The following is an 18059-nucleotide window of genomic DNA, read 5'->3' as shown; positions in this document are numbered from 1 at the left end:
GTGCGGTTGAGGAGTAGTTGTGTGACGTGGAGTGAGGTGACTGGGCAAATTGTCATTTTCTGCACGCGAGATTTTTGGTTTGCAGTGCCCGTGATCCCAGACCGCCCGACCTGTTTCCTTCCAATCATGTCTTCATATGTTTTTATGTTTGAGGGCTTTCAGTTCCAACTTTCATGGATTGGCCCCCCATCTTTTTCTTTTTCTTCATTCTTTTCTTTCTTTTTTTTAGTTTTTTTACCCTCTTTTTGTCTCCTGCTTCCTTTTCCTTTCCTTCTATTTATAATAGTAAACATTCAGCTCAAAAGTGAACAATATTGAAGACTCCATATATGTATAAAAAAACTCAATTTTATTTCCCAAAGGGTTCTCAATATATATATCAAATTATCAGTGAACAATGCATTTATTTATCATTTTATGAATTTGAAGAAATAAAAATTAATTAATGGAAGAGTTTCTTAAGAGATAACCCCTTGGAAGTTCTGTGATTTCCCAGCCAGTGTTGCATATGGACTCCAATGGCATCCAGGTAAATTCCACTCCTCCCATGGAAGCCGACAACCTTTCCTTCTGTCATGTTTGATGTAAAATATGTTCCCATTTCCTTACCAAAGGGCCCAATCTTCCTTCTGGTTGTGTGGAATGTTAAAGATTTGATCACATTCATGCCATGGTTGATAGGTGCATGGTACCCACTTATGCAAGATAGTACTTCATTAGGATACTCCAATTTCACCTGCAAATTCAGTTCATAGCCATCACTACAATCCAAACATGACATATGGCAAAAGATCATAGCCATCACTACAATCAGAGCATGACATATGGCAAAAGAAATGCGTGACACAAGGATGTTGTGCAATGTGCAGTGGTACAGTCACGATTTTTGTTCAGTGAGTAAATCTAAATGATCAGTATGCCATGCACCACGTGCTCAGATGGCATGTAGTGATTCTCCCATATAGGAGGTCACGAGATCGAGCCTCAGTGGAAATGATATTGACTCTTTGTGCTTCAACAGGTTGAAAAAATATAGATAAATAGATACTACAATGTAACAGGGTCAGTTATATTCAAAAAAAAAAAAAAAAATTTTGATTAGTATGGGTACTTGGGCACTTGTATGGTGGAGTCAGGGTTTTGTTCAGTGAGTGTATCTAAATGATCAGCGTGGGTACTTGGGTATTTGTGTGGTGATGGAGTCGGGATTTTTGTTCAGTAAGTGTATCTAAAGATCAGCGTGAGTACTTGGGTACTTGTGTGGTGATGGAGTCGGGATTTTTGTTCAGTAAAAAGATTAGCGTGGGCATAGTGTGTAAGGATGACAAGAATTACCGCGTTTATTATTTCTCCACCATTACCGCCACCATGCTTCACTGACCAAACAGATTGCCCATATCGATCATACTCGATTTCAATACAGCAGACTGCCTCTTCTGATCTCGTCAGGATAACCTGTTTAATCCCAGTGAAAACTCCATCATCCCATGGTTTCCCACTATCCCCACCCCATGGACCTGGTCCGTATGGGGCGGGGTCTTTCACAACCCGTTGTGCTACCTATAAAGATCAAAGATTTGAGGTTAGAGCCAAATAGAATCATGGCATACAAATAACAAAGACCATATATCAGTTTGGTCAGGCAGTGCAGAGTATAACCTCTGGGGCAAATCCTCGGTTTCCTAGTTTAAAAGACCACTTGGGAGTTTCAGCCTCAGGTGTTGATACTTCGTTGAGGTTAATAATGGCGTTGGATGCTGGGGAAGTGGGTGGTGGTGTGAATACTTTCCCTTCCAGCATGTGTACACCAATTGCATCAAGAAATAATCCCTTCCTCCCGTGAAAGCCAACGATCATTCCTTGTTTCAACCTTGTAGTGAACTTTTCTCCTACTTGTTCTCCAAAGGGACCATATACTCCCTTTGTAGTATGGAACATGAGAGATCTTATAACATTAGGCCCCATGTACATTAAAGGGCCATAATAACCAGTTATATGAGTTAAGATCTCGGATGGATAATCAAAAACGATCTGCAGAAAGTAGAAGAATAGTTACAGTATGACCGTAAATCAGAACAAACTTGAATTCGGAATTATTTGATTTCATCTTCTTACCCTGTCAGTTTTAAAAGATCCAGTGCCACCATTTTTGCTACCCCAGATAGGTAGTCCATTTTGCTCATAGCAAACTCTGATTGACACAATCCCCACATTACGGGATACATGAATTTGCCGAACACCATCATAGATTCCATCATCGAAAGCATAGCCACTGCTACCACCCCAGGGTCCATATGTAACGACACCTTTAAATGTCTTTGAAGGTACCCTTTCAACTGGTCCAAGGAGAGCAACAGGAACCTGTGGCATACCATTTCAAGAAATAATCAAATCCCGAGTAATCCTTTGGATCGAGCAAAGAAGATATTTATCTGCTATAGTATTTTTACCTTGTTCTCTGGGTCTGCATAACTGAAATTTGAGGATTTAGAACTTTGCCTCGACATAGAATAGGATTCATTGGAGTTGTAATCTTCCTTCTGCTTCACAGCAAAAATGAATTCATGGTTGTTACCAAGATTCCCCTGAATCATCGAGTACTCGTATTTCTCACTTCCCTGGATTACAGACTGTTGAGAATGGACAATGGTTTTTGCTGACAAAGGCTTTTGAATTGGCTCTACAAAAGCTCCAATGGAATCAAGAAACCAGCCACTTTTTCCATGGAAACCAATGATTTTTCCTCCAGAAGTGATTGGCACAGAAAAATATGTCCCCTCTCTCACACCAAAAGGTCCATATACCCTTTTATTGCTCTCAAATGTAAGTGATCGCACGATGGCAGGCCCCCATTCTTGCAGGCTACCATAATATCCATGAAGAGAGGTCAGAAACTCATCTGGATAATCAAGTCTAACCTGCAACAGAAGTAGAATTTGTTTTCTGAATTTAGCAAAGCCTAGCTCATTAGTCCTTCAATGATCATGAAATTTGACTACATCTATGATCTATCAGGGCTTAGTTAAAAACTCACCTGATCAATTTGAGCACCTCCATTACCACCATGCTTGTCTGACCAAACTGAGGATCCATTTTTATCATATTCTATTGTGATGGAGTCAATGCCTGCTCCATGAGCTATCTCCAATTGGCGTATGGTGGAATACGCTCCATCATGCCAGTGAGATCCACCTTGACCTCCCCATGGCCCAACTGAGGTGATCTGTTTGCCATAATCCCCAAAATTCTACAACAGAAAGATCACAAAAATCTATATGAACATAGAAATGCGTTGAAAGTAAGGTTAAAAGACAGTGTAACAAGTATAATACCAAAACTTACCATTTTCTGAACCCCCTGAAAGACAATATTTGGAGAAGCAGATGACAGGGATATGTAAGAAGACAAATACAAATTGTTTTATTCACTCTGCTACGGGGCAGGTATATGATAGCATATTTGAAGACTGAGAAAGAATGGGTCTGTGTATGGGACTATGGGAGGTCATTTTTTATTGGAAATTCCATTTTCCACTTTGGAGGGGAAGAACTGAACGGGAGAGAATTTGATTCTCCCAGGAAAACCAAAAAAAAAAAAAAAAAAAAGGAAAAGAGAGCATTTGGTCCTTTTAGACCTCCCTGCATACACAATGTCTGATGGAAACAATGTTCTATACTTCTATTTTACAGATTCCAACTAGAACCATAAAGAACAGTTCTTGCAAAAGGATATCCAACCAGTTGTCATGCAACATTTTGCAGTGGAGGAATATTGTCACAGCATTGATGATTGATGCCATTTGCATGAGATTCAGATGCTTGATTCTCTTAATGGTTCCCAGTCACATGAGGAGTGTCAAGAATTTCACCATTCCAATTAGGAAATGACTATTAATAATCTTTTTAAAAAATTATTAATAATAAGGGGTCAATTTACACAGCTCCGGGGTGGCAAAGCTTGTTTCTATTACATTCCAAGCCATGACACGTTAAAAAAATTGAATAGCAGAGACGTCATTTTAAGTTCAACTAATTAATATTATGAATCTAAAAAGGATCAGCATTTCTGGGATGTTTATAACCATTTATGCCTATGCATCTTCAATACATATCATGTTTAAAACACCCTGCTCTTGATTCCTAGTTCCATTCCTAACTGGCTAACTCACAGACCAAATAGAGGACTTCCTAATACTGATGAGAGACAGATATAGTCAAGAAAAGAGCCCAACTTGATATCAATACATGGTTGCAGATGTACATTGGCACAAGGAGAATATATACATTGGCAGCACCTACAAGAACTTTGAGTTAAGGAAATAGCAGGAAACTTACTTCTATTTACTGCAACGTAGCATGTGAATGATGTGAGAAATTCTTTTTTGGAGCTTTGTCCTCTTTCTTTATTGAGATGATCCCCTTTAGCATACAAAAACAAAATTTGTTTCCATAGAGCCATGATTCCCTCAGAAAAGCGGAATCCTTATAAACAAGAATGGTTAACATGTACTCATAACTACCAATAGTCTCTACAGGAACAATAACCATCCTTAATATGGTGCAAGCACTTTGAGTCATCTAAGTATATTTCACGCCCATGTGTCTTGGAGATAAACTTTGCCATGCTATGGCAGTCACCACAAATTCTCAGGTTCTTGACAATTCTAATAGCGTCAGAGGATTGAGGAAAGTTAATAAGGTTATAGGCAAGTGCAAGTTTTTCACTATGAACCCAACCTGTATCTTCTTTCTCTTCCTCCATGATGCATAGTCCTTTACAAGGATATGACCGTGTGGTTTTCCATGCATTATTTTTTGTTAAACATTGTAGAATCTCAGCTTGTAGTTGACTTTTGTGACACATATCAAAAGTATGAACTGTGTCTTTGTCTATAGTGCAGCTCCAACCAAGTGATGCTTCAGCCAAACTTCCCTTCACATGCCACTTCCTGTTTAGTGCATCCTCAGAAATACAACATAATGCATACAACTGTAAACCCAAATGATGAATCACAACATTTCCAGGATCCAGTTCTAGCAGACGTTCCACAGCATGGATTGCTAATCTTACATTACCATGAATTCGAGAAGCAGTAAGTAAGGCATCCCAAATAGAAACATCAGGCTTTATGGCCATACTTTCAATGAACTCCATTGCTTCTTCAAGCATACCTGAACGACCAAATAAATTTATCATAGCCACCGAATGGTGTAAGCCAGGATTAATTTCATACTCTCCTATCATGTTAGAGAAGATATGCTTCCCCTCATCAACCATTTTCGCAAGACCATAAGATGAAAGCAAACTTGCAAAAGTAATCCTATCTGGTTTAAATCCTTCTTGTCTCATTTGGTCAAAAAGCTCAATAGCATCTTTTGAACATCCATGCAAAACATAACCAGCAATCATAGTATTCCAGGAGATGATGTCTTTGGCTTGCATCCCATTAAATATTGCTTTTGCAAAGTTTATGCTAGCAGACTTTGAGTAAGCGTCTATTAGAGCATTAGAAATGGACAAGTGAGAAGTGAAAAAGTTCCGCAATGCAAAACAATGGATCTCTTTCACCTTTTTGGCTGCAATTATGTTTGCACATGCTGGTAGAAGACTCAGCACGGTAATTGGATTGGGTTTAACATGAGAGAGAAGCATTTTCCGAAATATACCCAATGCTTCATCTATCTTCCCATTTTGCACATAACCAGTAATAAGACCATTCCATGATGCAATGTCCTGTTGAATACTCCCATCCTTTTCCATTGCCAAGAAAAGATCCAAGGCCTGATCCTCATCTCCACTTTGCATGTATCCATTAATCATCACATTCCATGTGATAACATTTGGTGGTACACCAGAGTCCTGCATTCTCACAAAGAGATCATAGGCTTTGCCAGAGTATCCAGCTTGGCAGTATCCTCCAATCATGGAATTCCAGCTCCAGACATCCTTCTCTGTGATCATATCAAAGACTTTTCGAGCAACCTCAAGTTCAACACACTTAGAGTACATATTAATAAGGGAATTTCCCACTACAACATTTTCATCGAATCCCAGCTTCACAGCAATTGAGTGCAGCTCTTTCCCCTTCCTTATACTTTTAAGAGAAGCACATGCTGATATAGCAATCACAAGTGATACTTCATTGGGCTCAATCCCACTAAGAACCATCTCTTGGAACAATTCTGATGCCTCGTTGCTCCTATTGTTTTGAGCCAACCCGGATATCATGCAGGACCAACTGAAGACATCTGGAATCGTCCCATAACTCTCCATCTCTCTCATCATCTCCATTGCAGCATCACACATCCCCAACTGATTATAGCTAGACATCAAAATATTCCAAGTAATCACTGTAGGTTCAAACCCTTCTGTTTGCATTAATCCAAATAACCTCTGCACCTCCCCAATCTCACCTCTCTGACAATACCCCAACAGTATGGAATTCCAAGAAACTATATCTCTAATCTCCATATAATCAAAAACTCTCTTCGCCGAATCTAACCGCCCATGTTTGGCATAAACTGCAAGAATCGAATTATTCACACGAATTTCCATATCCATTCCTAGCCGAAGCACTATAGAGTGTATCAACCTCCCAGTCTCAACATCCCCACACTTCCCACAGGCTTTTAAAATCTTGGGAAACAAAAAACCGTCGGGGACAACACCATCCCTCATCATTGAATAAAAAAGCTCTACAACTTCAATCCACCTGCTTTCTCTAAAACACGCACCGATCATCGCGGACCAAGTAAACAAGTCTCTGCTACGCATTCCGTCGAACACCTTATATGCATCTGTTATAGACCCGCATTTAGCGTACATGCCGATCAATTTTGTTTCAATAAACGGGATTGCATCTTCGAGTACGTATTCTATGCAGCTGTGCAGTTTACGGCCCAAATGTATTGACTGTGAATCAACGCAAGCATCGATTAAGCGCGAGAGAGTTCCTGGGTTTACCTTGGAGCCGCATTGGGATATGGTGTCCAGAGCAGTTATAGCTTCCCTGAGGCGTCCGTTTACGCAGAGATGGTGCAACTGGTAATCAGTGACATAGGGCACTGTTTTGCCGGGGGGAGTTTTCAGCTTTTGCGGTGGTCTATGCGGGATTTCAGGGATTTTTGGCGCGGCTTTGCAGGGAAGAAGTGTACTCTCCATGGAAACCGGTTTACTACTCTTTCAACTTCTCCTTTCCCCCCCTTTCTTACATGAAGTTTCAATTTCGCTGTTCTTAGCGAGGTTGAGAGCGACGAAGCTCCGGTCGTTGATTCACGGCGAAGCTTAGAGCGACGAAGCTCAAATCGGTCCGAGTTGCCGAGGGTGAAGGGTGAAGGCTTCTGAGCCACAGAAATTGGAGAGTCAATCGTGTGCGCCGTAATCTGATTTTCTGTGATCATATCTTTCCACGTCATCCTCTCCCAACTATTTTTTAAATATTTAATTTAATTTAGCAAATTAATATTTATATACTTAAACTTAATGAAAATTCTACTAATATAATCAAATTTAAATTTTTTTAATTTAAAAAAAAAACATTAAAATTAATTTTTGCCAATAAAAAAACCATTTAAATTCCACTATCTTTCGTCATTCTCAACCCCAAGGGCCCCACGTCCCGATCTTGATCTTTTGTCATTCCCAATCCCAAGGGCCCCACGTCCCGATCTTGATCTTTTGTCATTCCCAACGCAGCCCCACGTCTCAACAGAGGGCCGGCCCCACATCCCAATCTTTGGTCATTCCAAACCCGGCCCCACGTCCCAACAGAGGGCCCCTCGCCCCGATCTTGATCTTACGCTATTCCACACGCCCTAAGAGGTTATACCTCGCGCCCTAAGAGGTTATACCTCAATTCCTGAGAGATTGCTCCGGATTGTTTCACGGATCTTTCATCTCAAACTTGAAACTTCACCCATGTAACCTACTGAGCTACCAATGCGTGTAGGGAGCCCGGAATGCTAGGGAATTTCACCTGTGGGCAAGAGTTCACAATTCCTATTTATCACCCACTTTCAGGCATTTCAGCCCATCCTTTTAGTGAAAAAATCTATGATATTAGGGGCACAGCCAATAAACATGAATCCAGTGTTCATTCAAATAGCATCATAAAGCTTCACACATACAATGTTGTGATCATCACAATGGCAGAGAGTATAGAGACAGAGCTAGAGAGTAGCTAGTGCTGTCATAATTATTGTTACATGACAAAAGTAAAACCAGATCATCCCTCTTCACTGAGAGACTAAGCAGTCATGACTGCTGCAGCATGCTTAGTTATGCAGTTCTGCAGATCATCCTTCTTTGCACCCACCATCCTATCCACTTCATTGCCATCCTTGAGGAACACAAAAGTCGGCATTGCCTCCACCTTGTATTCCTCAGCCACAGCCTGCAAAAAGATCATGGCTTCAGTGTGGGATACTCGAACTACAACAACTTCAGTATGTTCACAAAACAAAAATGAAAATCAGGGACCACAAACCTGCAGTTCATCAACATCAACCTTGACGAATATCACATGAGTCATTTTCTTTGCAATTTCAGCCAGTATTGGAGCAATCATGCGGCAAGGGCCGCACCATGATGCAGTGAAATCAACCACCACCTACATTTAAGAGCATAAAGTAAGGTTAATCAGCTTTTTGTAAAGCCAAAATGTTAAAATTCAAAAAAATGCTCAAAGCAACTTTTTCAATTAGGTCTATGAGAAAAGAAATTATACCAAACAGCTATTAGCTAACAGTTAATTTACCAAATTAACTACAATCGGTTAATGTTATCAACTCGTCATACCAGCTAACCAAGCTAACCGTCATTTAGCAAACAGGCCTATTAGTAATTTAAAACACATAGGTTTGGCATAAAAATTCTAAATTGCAGAAGTATAAGTGAATGATCCCCAGAGTCCAGATAGCTGTTAGCCTTGCAGAAATCTCAGAAATGACCAATAAAAGCACAATCTAAGGCAGATAATACATCATAAACACACGGATTTCTCTAAACACAAGAGGTAGGCATAAAAATCTCCAACATAGAATCCAAATCACATCGAAAGAGAAAATTGAACAAAAAATGACGGAGTATACAGTCGAAGATGAGTTAATGCAGCCAAAACATTCACCATAAAGCATCTAACCAACGTAAATCAAATTCTACATTTCAACTACAACAAAACGTGCTGATCAATTGCAGTTCAACGAAACGAAAAAAGGAACAGAAACAACAGAACGTGCTGATCAATTGCAGTTCAACGAAACGAAAACAGGAACATAAACAACGTGCATGTGCTGATGTGCATATGATTCTAACTAGCAAGGTGTAGTAAGTACGAGTAATTTCAAAAATTGTTTCAGCAAAACCGCAGAAAAGCAGATTCGAAACCCTAGATCGACGAAACAAGAGAAAAGAAAAGCAGATTCTCCACACTGATCGATGGAAAGAGATGATATATACCAGTCTTTTGGTCTCAACGCCCTTAGCGAACTGCTCCTTCCAGTGATCCACGGTGTGGCAGGCGATCACCTGTCCCTCCTCTGAAGAAGTCGCGGCGGCCATTTCCGTCTCTCCGAATTTTCTAGAAGCAAAAAGCCTGAGATTCCTAAGATTCGAGGTTGTTTTTTCGTATTGGTGGGAAGAACATTGGAATAGGGAGCGGCTTATATAGAGGGAGCGGTGAGGTGTGAAATTACAAAAATTACGGACTTGACCCCCACGAAAACGCGGTTTCACACTTCATTTGCTTGGTGGGTCCAGAAGTCCAGAGTCCAGAGGTGAGGCAATATGTCATTTTGGAGTTCCAGATTCTTCCGCGGTTCTGAGTCCTAACATTATCATGTATAAACGGAAAAAGTAATTCGACTCTCAAATTATATTCTCTTCTTTTATTTTTCACACAAAAATTTAATATTAACATTTTTCTTAAAATTCACGAAAATAACCTATTATACTTTATCACGGTTAAGAAATAAAAGTGAGAGATAAAAAATGAGAGTCCATATAACAGAACTCGTATAAACATGTGAAAATGAGAAATATTTTTTAGGAAAAAATGACATTTTTTTCTCCCTATGTTATGTACTTATAGCACTTTTCCCCCCTGTGTTATTAAAGTGGCAGTTTTCCCCCCTCAGTTATTTTAAAAGTGGTAGTTTTCTCCCTTGTAATATTAAATTGACATTTTTGCCCTTAAAAATAACCATTTCATTTATTTTTATTCTCCAACCAATTATTACTAATATGTATGGAAGATCACAGTTCGATACGAACCTAATCGAACACTGTAGCAATTGAACTTAAATAGTATAGACGGTTACAGTTACGATTCAAAACCGAAAAAATAAAATAAAATAATTGTTGAATTTAGACTATTTTTAAATTAGAAATAAAATTATAAAAATAAATAAATAAATAAGTTTTGATTGGCGGTTCAAAATTGAAATTGGAACCGAACCGTACCGATTTATCAAAATAAGTGTTTGATCATTTTTACTATATATGACTGTGGTTAGGTTCCAGTTCACGGTTCAACAATTATTTAATTTTATTTTTTGGTTATGAATCGTAACCAGAACCGTCCATACTATTTCGGTATGATTGCTACAGTGTTTGGTTATATTCGAATCGAATCGTGATCATCCATACCTATAAGTAATAATTTGTTGGAGAAGAAAAATAAATGAAATAATTATTTTTAAGGGTAACAATGTCAATTTAACATTTCAGGGAGTAAAACTGCCACTTTAATAACACAGGGGGGAAATGTGCTATAAGCACATAACATAGGGGAAAAAAGTGTCATTTTCCTTATTTTTTATTTATAAAAAAAGTTACGGACATTTTGGACGTCGCCCTCCAATTCTAATTATCCAAAACTCTTTTTCTAAAATTATACACCCTAATAAATTGCTAACTACTTAATTGACCTAATTACGAAAACAATTATAAATGTTTTGTGTTCTCCAAAATGTTGTTGTTATAAAGTTTTTATCGACATTATGAAAAGACATTATGAGAATTTAATGTGACATTTTGTAACAATTATTACCTTCCATTTGTTATCCTGTACTATATATTTAAGAATGAAATAATAAGATGTTACACCATTTGGGATTTCCTTATCTCTTATTCTTTTTTTGGAAAAAGTGTCAAATAGGCCACTGAACTTATCGCTTTTGTGCAATTGGGCCATTGAACTTAAAAAGTGTGCAATTCAACTATCAAACAAGCAAAACTTGTGCAATTAGACCATTTTTACAAAAAATTTTAATTCAATTTGAGTTAAAAACATTTCAATATTGACTCCCAACTAGTATGGTAAAAGAAAATGTCACTCTTAATGCATATATGTTAGTAATATAATTGGATTTTACCAAAAAAAAATTTGTAAAAATGGTCCAATTGCACAAATTTTGTTTGTTTGATGGTTGAATTGCACACTTTTTAAGTTCAATGGCCCAATTGTACAAAAGCGATAAGTTCAGTGGCATATTTGACACTTTTTCCTCTTTTTTTTGAAAGATTATCTCTTATTCTTCTTATCCTAAAAGGTTGAATCCCCAACCCCAAAGACCAAGAGCCCCGCACTTTGAGAGGTTCTCACATTACCGCTGGTGAGACTCAATTCCTAGTCTCTTCTACCAAACTTCACCAGTTTCTTCTCCCAAATTTCACCCATGTAACCAGTTGAGTTGTTCATGCAGGCTATCTCTTATTCTTCTGCATTGTATAATCTTGTATTTCAATATTAATTACCTTGTAAGTTCATTAGTTAGGTGCAAACAAGTAAATGGACACAATCAATTACAACAGTATTGAGTCCACATATTTTTGGTTTAGTATTACTGGCTCTGTTACAATACTCACAACCTACTGAAGCACAAAGAGTCAATATCATCTCCACTAAGGGTCGAACTCACTCCCTTTCATATAGGAGTGCAATCAGGTGTCTGGTCACCTATTTATTTATGACAAGCTGAAATATGAAATTATTAAGGGTATCTTATCGATCGCAATTTGAGCATGAATTGTAAAATATGAACAATTGAAACAAGAAAATTTTGAAAAAATGTATCAATTATACATATTTTACTTGTTTGATGGTTCAATTGCACACGTTTTATATTCAATAACCAAATTGCACAAAAACGAGAAGTTCAATGACTCATTTGACACTTTTTTCTCTATAAAAATAAACTCTTCAAACACAGTTTATTTAAAAATGTTTTCACCAATTCTTATGCAGATCAGTGCATGGCAAATCAGAGAGTGATGTGGAGAGAAAAATGTGATGATCACAACATATCAAGACATCAAAAAAGTGCAGAGCTAAGAAACAACCTCAATACCTTAACTAAGAATATTCCTTATCACATGTACTACTTTCCCAATCTTCTCACAGATAACTTACAACCTCCTCATTAGTATGCAGCCCAGTGTTCTGTAACTTAAAGCTGCCATTTTTTTAGGGTTACTGCTACACTACAACTAGATTCAGCTGATGTTGATGAATCGAGACGTCGAATGTGGATTGTTCAATACTCCTTGATGCTCGAAGGCCTGCCTGTCGTCCCGTGTCGTAGCGCTAGTGTGACATTGCCGTTTTGCTGAAAGCCAGTTTGTTAGTGTCTTGTGCAGAGCGGAATAATAAATAATGTGTAATGTGTGCGTAACGTGTGAATCAAGCAACCATAAATAAATATGTAAAGCAATACAGAACACACGAAATTTATAGTGGTTCGGAGGTGTACGTAATCATCATACTCCAAGTCATGATAGCCATTGTCAAAGCGAGGATAACAGATAAAATATAGGATATGAGATATGGGAGGTTAGGGAATAGGGGGCCGACCTTGAGGCAGATATTCCTGGTTGTATCGCAGATAGGGTAGTCGCTAGGGCAACAATGTTTACCATCGGAGCAGCAAACGGCTGAATCGGACGCACAACATTTCCACGAAAAGCATATGCCTAAAAATCTCCAAGCGCAGCAGCAGGTTTCGTCGCTATCACAGAAAGTGAAGAGGCTGCATTTGGTAGGACCGGGGCCGGGAGAAGGGCTAGGAGGATTAGGGCTCGTCTTAATTGGGTATGAAGCGAGCGTGTTGATCCCGCACATCCCTTCCGGAGTGCCGGTGTTACGTTGCATGTACATGTAACCCTTGATTCCCCAGCTCGTTCCCCACGAGTTCTTTACAATCCAATAATCATCGCCATTCTCAGAGTCGTACCCCACAATCAACACGGCGTGATCTAAATCCGTTGAACACGGCCCGGTGAATACCCCCTGGAAAATAAACCACATGGCATTACGAAATTTGCTTAACAAAAATTTTCAATTTGAGGAAAACGGACAACAGAAGTTTGTTACGGGAACCAACCCCGGAATACAACTGAAACGCTCTCTCGCTGCCACATATACCAACGCTCACAGGCTGAGACGCGACCGCTTGTAGTAGTTTCTTCTCATTGCCCGAGGGTACATCCGTATATCCATCAATGGTCACAACGTGTTTTTTCAACTGCAACGTAAGCTCACTGAAGATTAGAGAGAATCAAATGTTCCACCAAACGCTTTATATTGAATTCGGGTTATTCTTATCTCTGTATAAGGTTAAGAACATGAAGAAAAGGAAAGACATCAAGAAAAGAGCCATGTACCTTATTGTTGTTGCACGTATTATCTTTACCTTTATAGGGGTAATCATCTTCAGTGTCGATACCTTTATTTTTAACCACGAATTCATATGCATAGTCCATCAGCCCACCCTCGCAGCCGCTATTATACGATTTGTCACAGTCAATTAACTCTTGCTCGGACAGGCTAATAAGAGATCCCGTCACAATCTGGTTAATACCCTCCATCGCACCCGTGGCCGAGAATGACCAACATGCACCTAGAAAATGAAACAGAGAGTAATTTTAAAACGGAAGTTAGGACTTAGGATGCTAATACATAACATACATAACCTGATTTATATAGCGTTCAGAAAAGGAAAAAAAAATACATAAATTAACCGGCAAAATCTTCTGTTCTTATGTTTAGGGTGAATCAAATTCAACTCTAGGCAATACAATATTACAATCACCTAGAGATAAAAGAAAACAGTTAGAAAAATACATCGAGTCAGCTTGAACAACAGCAGTGCAGCTCAAGTATAGACATTAATAACAGTTTTTTGAGCACTAAGTTGGTACTTATTGCAGGCAAAAACTTAAAGATGACGATTAGGAACACTAAAAATAACGAAACCACAAAACCTTCAAATCCACCAAACATTGATTCCGCAATGCAGAAAATCTTATGCCCTAAGTGCTAGTGCACTACCATCATATACTCCTTCAGAGTGTCAAAAACGCAGATCTTCGGGGTTCAATTAACATTTGAAGCAAACAATTCTTGCTTGGTGCCTTCGAGGCTTTATATAACCATATTCCATATCTGCATTACTACTTGCATCGTCTAAACTTATCTTAAACGGTGTATTCTGCACCGCTGCAGAATCATTCGTTACCAATCCAATCATATATCACCTTAAATGTATGTAATTGGCAGCTATTGCGAGCAGAGGTGTCTAAAGTACATTCTCAGTAACAGAACCACAACCGAGATATCTAATCAACATTTTCCATTTTTTGCATACTCTAATCTAATTCTCAATCAACAGAAGCAATCTCAAAAGGCAACATATCATGTTTTATGCCCAAAAATAATGTCCAAATCTTTTCAGCAGATATGAAAATCTCAAAACACACTACAGAACCATAACATATTCATCAATGGAACAGCAAATAACTTTAATACTAATCTGAAAACACTGGTTTCCAATATAAAGCTCTGATCTTTTTCAGCAAATGCAAACAGCTCAACACTCATTTAGTGGGGCAACCCAAGCCAATTTGGCTTGGTAACTACAAGATTACAACTCTCGACAGGAGTGGCCTATTGGCCTTATGGTTTTGGTTTAAGCCATAACCAATTATGAACAACCTAAACTTGTTTACCTTCTCGTAGTTCTTTGTCTAACCACAATGTTACATATTACAAGTCCTACCCCGACCTAAGCTATACGGTGTGGGTTTCAGCCGATCAATTATGGACTACCTAAGCTGGTTTACCTCCTTGTGGTCGTTTGTCTAACCACAATGTTACATATTACAAGTTCTACCCCGACCTAAGCTATATGGTTTGGGTTTCAACCGATCAATTATGAACAACCTAAGCTGGTTTACCTCCCTGTGGTCCTTTGTCTAATCACAATGTTACATATTACAAGTTCTAAACCGACCTAAACTATAAACAGTTTAGGTTCTTATCACAATCCTAGTAACCAAAGGAAAAAAAAAACAAGCTTTATAGATTTATGTGAAAATACCAACATACCACAACTGCCTTGATCTTTCACCTCCGTGACAGCTCCTTTAGCCCTCCAATCCAAAGAAGCAGGAACATCATCAGAATCTCCGACAACATTGGACCCAGAATCCGACCCACGGTTCAATCTGATCAACCCATCATTCCCAGAAGCCGAGAGCCCCAGGTACGCCGCCTTGAACTCATGGTGAGTGAGATCCGCAAAGGCGTTGAGGGCAAGGGTATAACTGGAATTCCTCGCGCCGTTGTGCTGCACGACATAATCATAGTTATCCTCGAACACTCCCAGCCTGTGCTGCCGTTCTTGATCCGAGGAGTACGCTCTCCCATGCTGCCGGCACCAATCGTCGAACAGGTCGGAGATTGACGAGGATGCGCAAAAGGGTGCCTGAAACAGTGACCCAATCAACAGAAACCGCCACAGCCAACCCATTCTGGGAAGACAAAAACGGAAACCCAAAGAGAGAGAAAGTGAGGAACTTTGTTGTGTGTTTATTTTTTGTTTCTATCTTGTGGTGTAAAGTGAGTTTCCTAGGAGTGTGGCGAGCCAAGGGAGACGAGAAACATGTGCGGTGCTTATTGGGACAAAATGGCTTGGGAGGAATTCAGTAGATTGACAAGGACTCGAGAGGAACTGAAGAAGATATCAGAAGGTTGAATCCCATCTCAAGGTCCTTACTTGTTACGCCTGGGCATTTGAAAATATATAAATCCATAGTAATTCAGCTGAATTTAGAAATTAGACATTTATTTATTGAACACAATTTTAATGGTCCTTACATTTCAGTATTCGAGAAGATATAAAATATATTATTTAAAAAAAGAAAATTTTGATCCAAAAGATTGCGCAAATTATATTGTGGACCATGGTCCACAATACATTGTAGACCATGCTCATAGTTGATACTTCAATTGTGTTGAACGAATAGTGCAGTTGTAATGAAAAGATACTGCAGTTGTGTTGGAAGGAAATTGCAGTTATGCGGAACAAGATCGTTCATCCGTTCAACACAACTACAGTTCCAAACGGACGACACGGCATCTGTTCCGCGCAACTGCAATTCCTTTTCAACACAACTGCAATATCCGTTCAACACAACTGTAGTATCAGCCAAGATTCATGGTTCATAATGCATTGTGGACCATAGTCCATGGTATAACGACGAAAAGGACTGGGAACCCAGTGCCTATGTTAAATATTTTTTAAATAATACTACGTATTTAGTTTACCTCTATGGCTCTAAATATTTTTGCCAATGTAGTATTAAATAAACCCAACCAACTCATTGAATCCTATCACATCAGACATCACTCCCCACCCGTACAAAGAAAATAATAAATATTAGGGAGAAGAAAATAATAAATATTATATAAAAATATAGTTTATTTCGTGCACACTATTATATAATGGTCGTAAATTTCTCTAAGATCATCTACATTAGTGAATTTTAGATAGTTTTTGAGAAAATATGAGTGATGTGGAGAAGAGATGGTGAGATAAAAGAAGAGATGAGGTATTTGCAGTAGTGAAAGTTTTTAGTCGGAAATGTGAGATAATGTTGTGCTTTACTATTGTCTAACTAATTTGATTATGGTTGTATCAATCAATACACATCACTGACATCACAATGATAAAAAAGTAAACAAATCAAAAAATATATAGGTTCAGTTTTGAACTAATGGTTAGAGTGATTGGCGGTAAATATTGTTATCGAGTATATTTGTGTATTAGTAAATAAAGGCAATGTTCAGTATATACAGGAATCGAAGTGTTTCGTATTGATATGGTTTGTGTACAAGAAAATAGAGCCCAAAAACTTGTTACATGAGCTCCCCTTTTGTATTAACGACCACAATAATGACGTAGGCGTAGAAGTAACGGTTCTTAGGATCTGCCTCATCAAAGAACCGTTACGAAGGAACGCACAACAATTATTGAAGAGTCGGGCACTTATGCAGAGGAGCCGCTGCCCATTATTATGGTCGTCATTATTGTAGTCGTTAGTATAAAAGGGGAGCTCATGTAACAAGTTTTGGGGGCTCTATTTCTTGTACACAAACCATATCAATACAAAGGGGAGCTCATGCAACAAGTTCTGGGGGCTCTATTTCTTGTACACAAACCATATCAATACAAAACACTTCGATTCCTGTATAGCTGAATATTGGACTTGTTTCGTTATTGGCGGATCCGCCAATTTTTTACGGATCCACCAATTTTTGGCGGATCCGCCAATTTCAACGTTTTGACCAAAGTCAAAACGCTGAAAAAACGTTTGGTTATGGCGGTTTGAAACAGCAGATTTGCTCCAAACCGCCAACTTTCAAAACAATGGCGTTTTGGGGAATAATTGATTTTCCCAAAACACCTTTATAATTAATATATATAAAAAAAATTAAACTTCAAGTTTGCCCAGCGATTGGCCGCTGGGCAAACTATTGAAAATAAAATGGAGCCTTGAGGCTCCTTTTATAGGAGCCTCAAGGCTCCATCCCCACTTATCCCATGGGATAAGTGGGGAAACAAAGGGGGAGCCACTGTGCGGCTCCCCCCTCTTTCTTCTTCTTTTTTTTTTTTTCTTTAAAACATTATTATTATTATTATTATTATTGTTGTTGTTGTATATATATATATATATATATATATATATATATATATATATATATATATATATATATATATATA

General features: G+C 38.5%; 4 protein-coding genes across 5 annotated transcripts; all 4 read right to left on the bottom strand.

Annotated features, from left to right (window-relative positions):
- Positions 1 to 330: 330 nt before the first annotated feature.
- LOC116026730 (jacalin-related lectin 3) lies at positions 331 to 4487 on the bottom strand. Of its 2 annotated transcripts, XM_031268101.1 has the most exons (8): positions 4335 to 4487; positions 3343 to 3357; positions 3035 to 3247; positions 2451 to 2918; positions 2116 to 2361; positions 1660 to 2031; positions 1336 to 1560; positions 331 to 736 (listed from the first exon to the last, which is right to left on the bottom strand). In XM_031268101.1, exons 2-8 carry the CDS (start codon positions 3343 to 3345, stop codon positions 443 to 445), a joined length of 1821 nt encoding a protein of 606 aa, XP_031123961.1. In that variant the 5' UTR covers positions 3346 to 3357; positions 4335 to 4487; the 3' UTR covers positions 331 to 442. The 2 variants fall into 2 exon arrangements, with proteins under 2 accessions (XP_031123961.1, XP_031123960.1); XM_031268100.1 differs by lacking the exon at positions 4335 to 4487 and having other exon boundaries at positions 3343 to 3569.
- LOC116026729 (pentatricopeptide repeat-containing protein At1g19720) lies at positions 4063 to 7931 on the bottom strand. Its single transcript, XM_031268099.1, has one exon. It carries the CDS (start codon positions 7159 to 7161, stop codon positions 4516 to 4518), a length of 2646 nt encoding a protein of 881 aa, XP_031123959.1. The 5' UTR covers positions 7162 to 7931; the 3' UTR covers positions 4063 to 4515.
- Positions 7932 to 8074: 143 nt separating this feature from the next.
- LOC116026734 (thioredoxin H-type 1-like) lies at positions 8075 to 9642 on the bottom strand. Its single transcript, XM_031268104.1, has 3 exons — positions 9457 to 9642; positions 8486 to 8608; positions 8075 to 8392 (listed from the first exon to the last, which is right to left on the bottom strand). Exons 1-3 carry the CDS (start codon positions 9556 to 9558, stop codon positions 8246 to 8248), a joined length of 372 nt encoding a protein of 123 aa, XP_031123964.1. The 5' UTR covers positions 9559 to 9642; the 3' UTR covers positions 8075 to 8245.
- Positions 9643 to 12187: 2545 nt separating this feature from the next.
- Positions 12188 to 16045, bottom strand: LOC116026733 (zingipain-2). Its single transcript, XM_031268103.1, has 5 exons — positions 15383 to 16045; positions 13660 to 13895; positions 13380 to 13520; positions 12851 to 13285; positions 12188 to 12605 (listed from the first exon to the last, which is right to left on the bottom strand). The coding sequence occupies exons 1-5, from the start codon at positions 15804 to 15806 to the stop codon at positions 12534 to 12536; spliced, it is 1308 nt and encodes a 435-aa protein (XP_031123963.1). The 5' UTR covers positions 15807 to 16045; the 3' UTR covers positions 12188 to 12533.
- Between the last annotated feature and the right edge of the window lie 2014 nt (positions 16046 to 18059).

The sequence above is a fragment of the Ipomoea triloba genome, chromosome 8 (genome assembly GCF_003576645.1).
Source record: "Ipomoea triloba cultivar NCNSP0323 chromosome 8, ASM357664v1".
Taxonomy (NCBI): domain Eukaryota; kingdom Viridiplantae; phylum Streptophyta; class Magnoliopsida; order Solanales; family Convolvulaceae; genus Ipomoea; species Ipomoea triloba.
Note: the sequence above shows the minus strand (reverse complement) of the source record. Positions and strands in the feature narration are given on the sequence as shown.

Coding starts and splice junctions, on each gene's coding strand:
- LOC116026730 (XM_031268101.1), bottom strand. Junction 2,919..3,034: donor GAGGTGCTCAAATTGATCAG/GTGAGTTTTTAA, acceptor CTTCTGTTGCAG/GTTAGACTTGATTATCCAGA. Junction 2,032..2,115: donor GATCTTTTAAAACTGACAGG/GTAAGAAGATGA, acceptor TACTTTCTGCAG/ATCGTTTTTGATTATCCATC.
- LOC116026729 (XM_031268099.1), bottom strand. CDS start 7,161: ATGGAGAGTACACTTCTTCCCTGCAAAGCCGCGCCAAAAATCCCTGAA.
- LOC116026734 (XM_031268104.1), bottom strand. CDS start 9,558: ATGGCCGCCGCGACTTCTTCAGAGGAGGGACAGGTGATCGCCTGCCAC. Junction 8,609..9,456: donor GCGTTGAGACCAAAAGACTG/GTATATATCATC, acceptor TCTTAAATGTAG/GTGGTGGTTGATTTCACTGC. Junction 8,393..8,485: donor TTGATGTTGATGAACTGCAG/GTTTGTGGTCCC, acceptor ATCTTTTTGCAG/GCTGTGGCTGAGGAATACAA.
- LOC116026733 (XM_031268103.1), bottom strand. CDS start 15,806: ATGGGTTGGCTGTGGCGGTTTCTGTTGATTGGGTCACTGTTTCAGGCA. Junction 13,896..15,382: donor GAAAGATCAAGGCAGTTGTG/GTATGTTGGTAT, acceptor TTCATTTTCTAG/GTGCATGTTGGTCATTCTCG. Junction 12,606..12,850: donor CCAGGAATATCTGCCTCAAG/GTCGGCCCCCTA, acceptor ACTGGCTTTCAG/CAAAACGGCAATGTCACACT.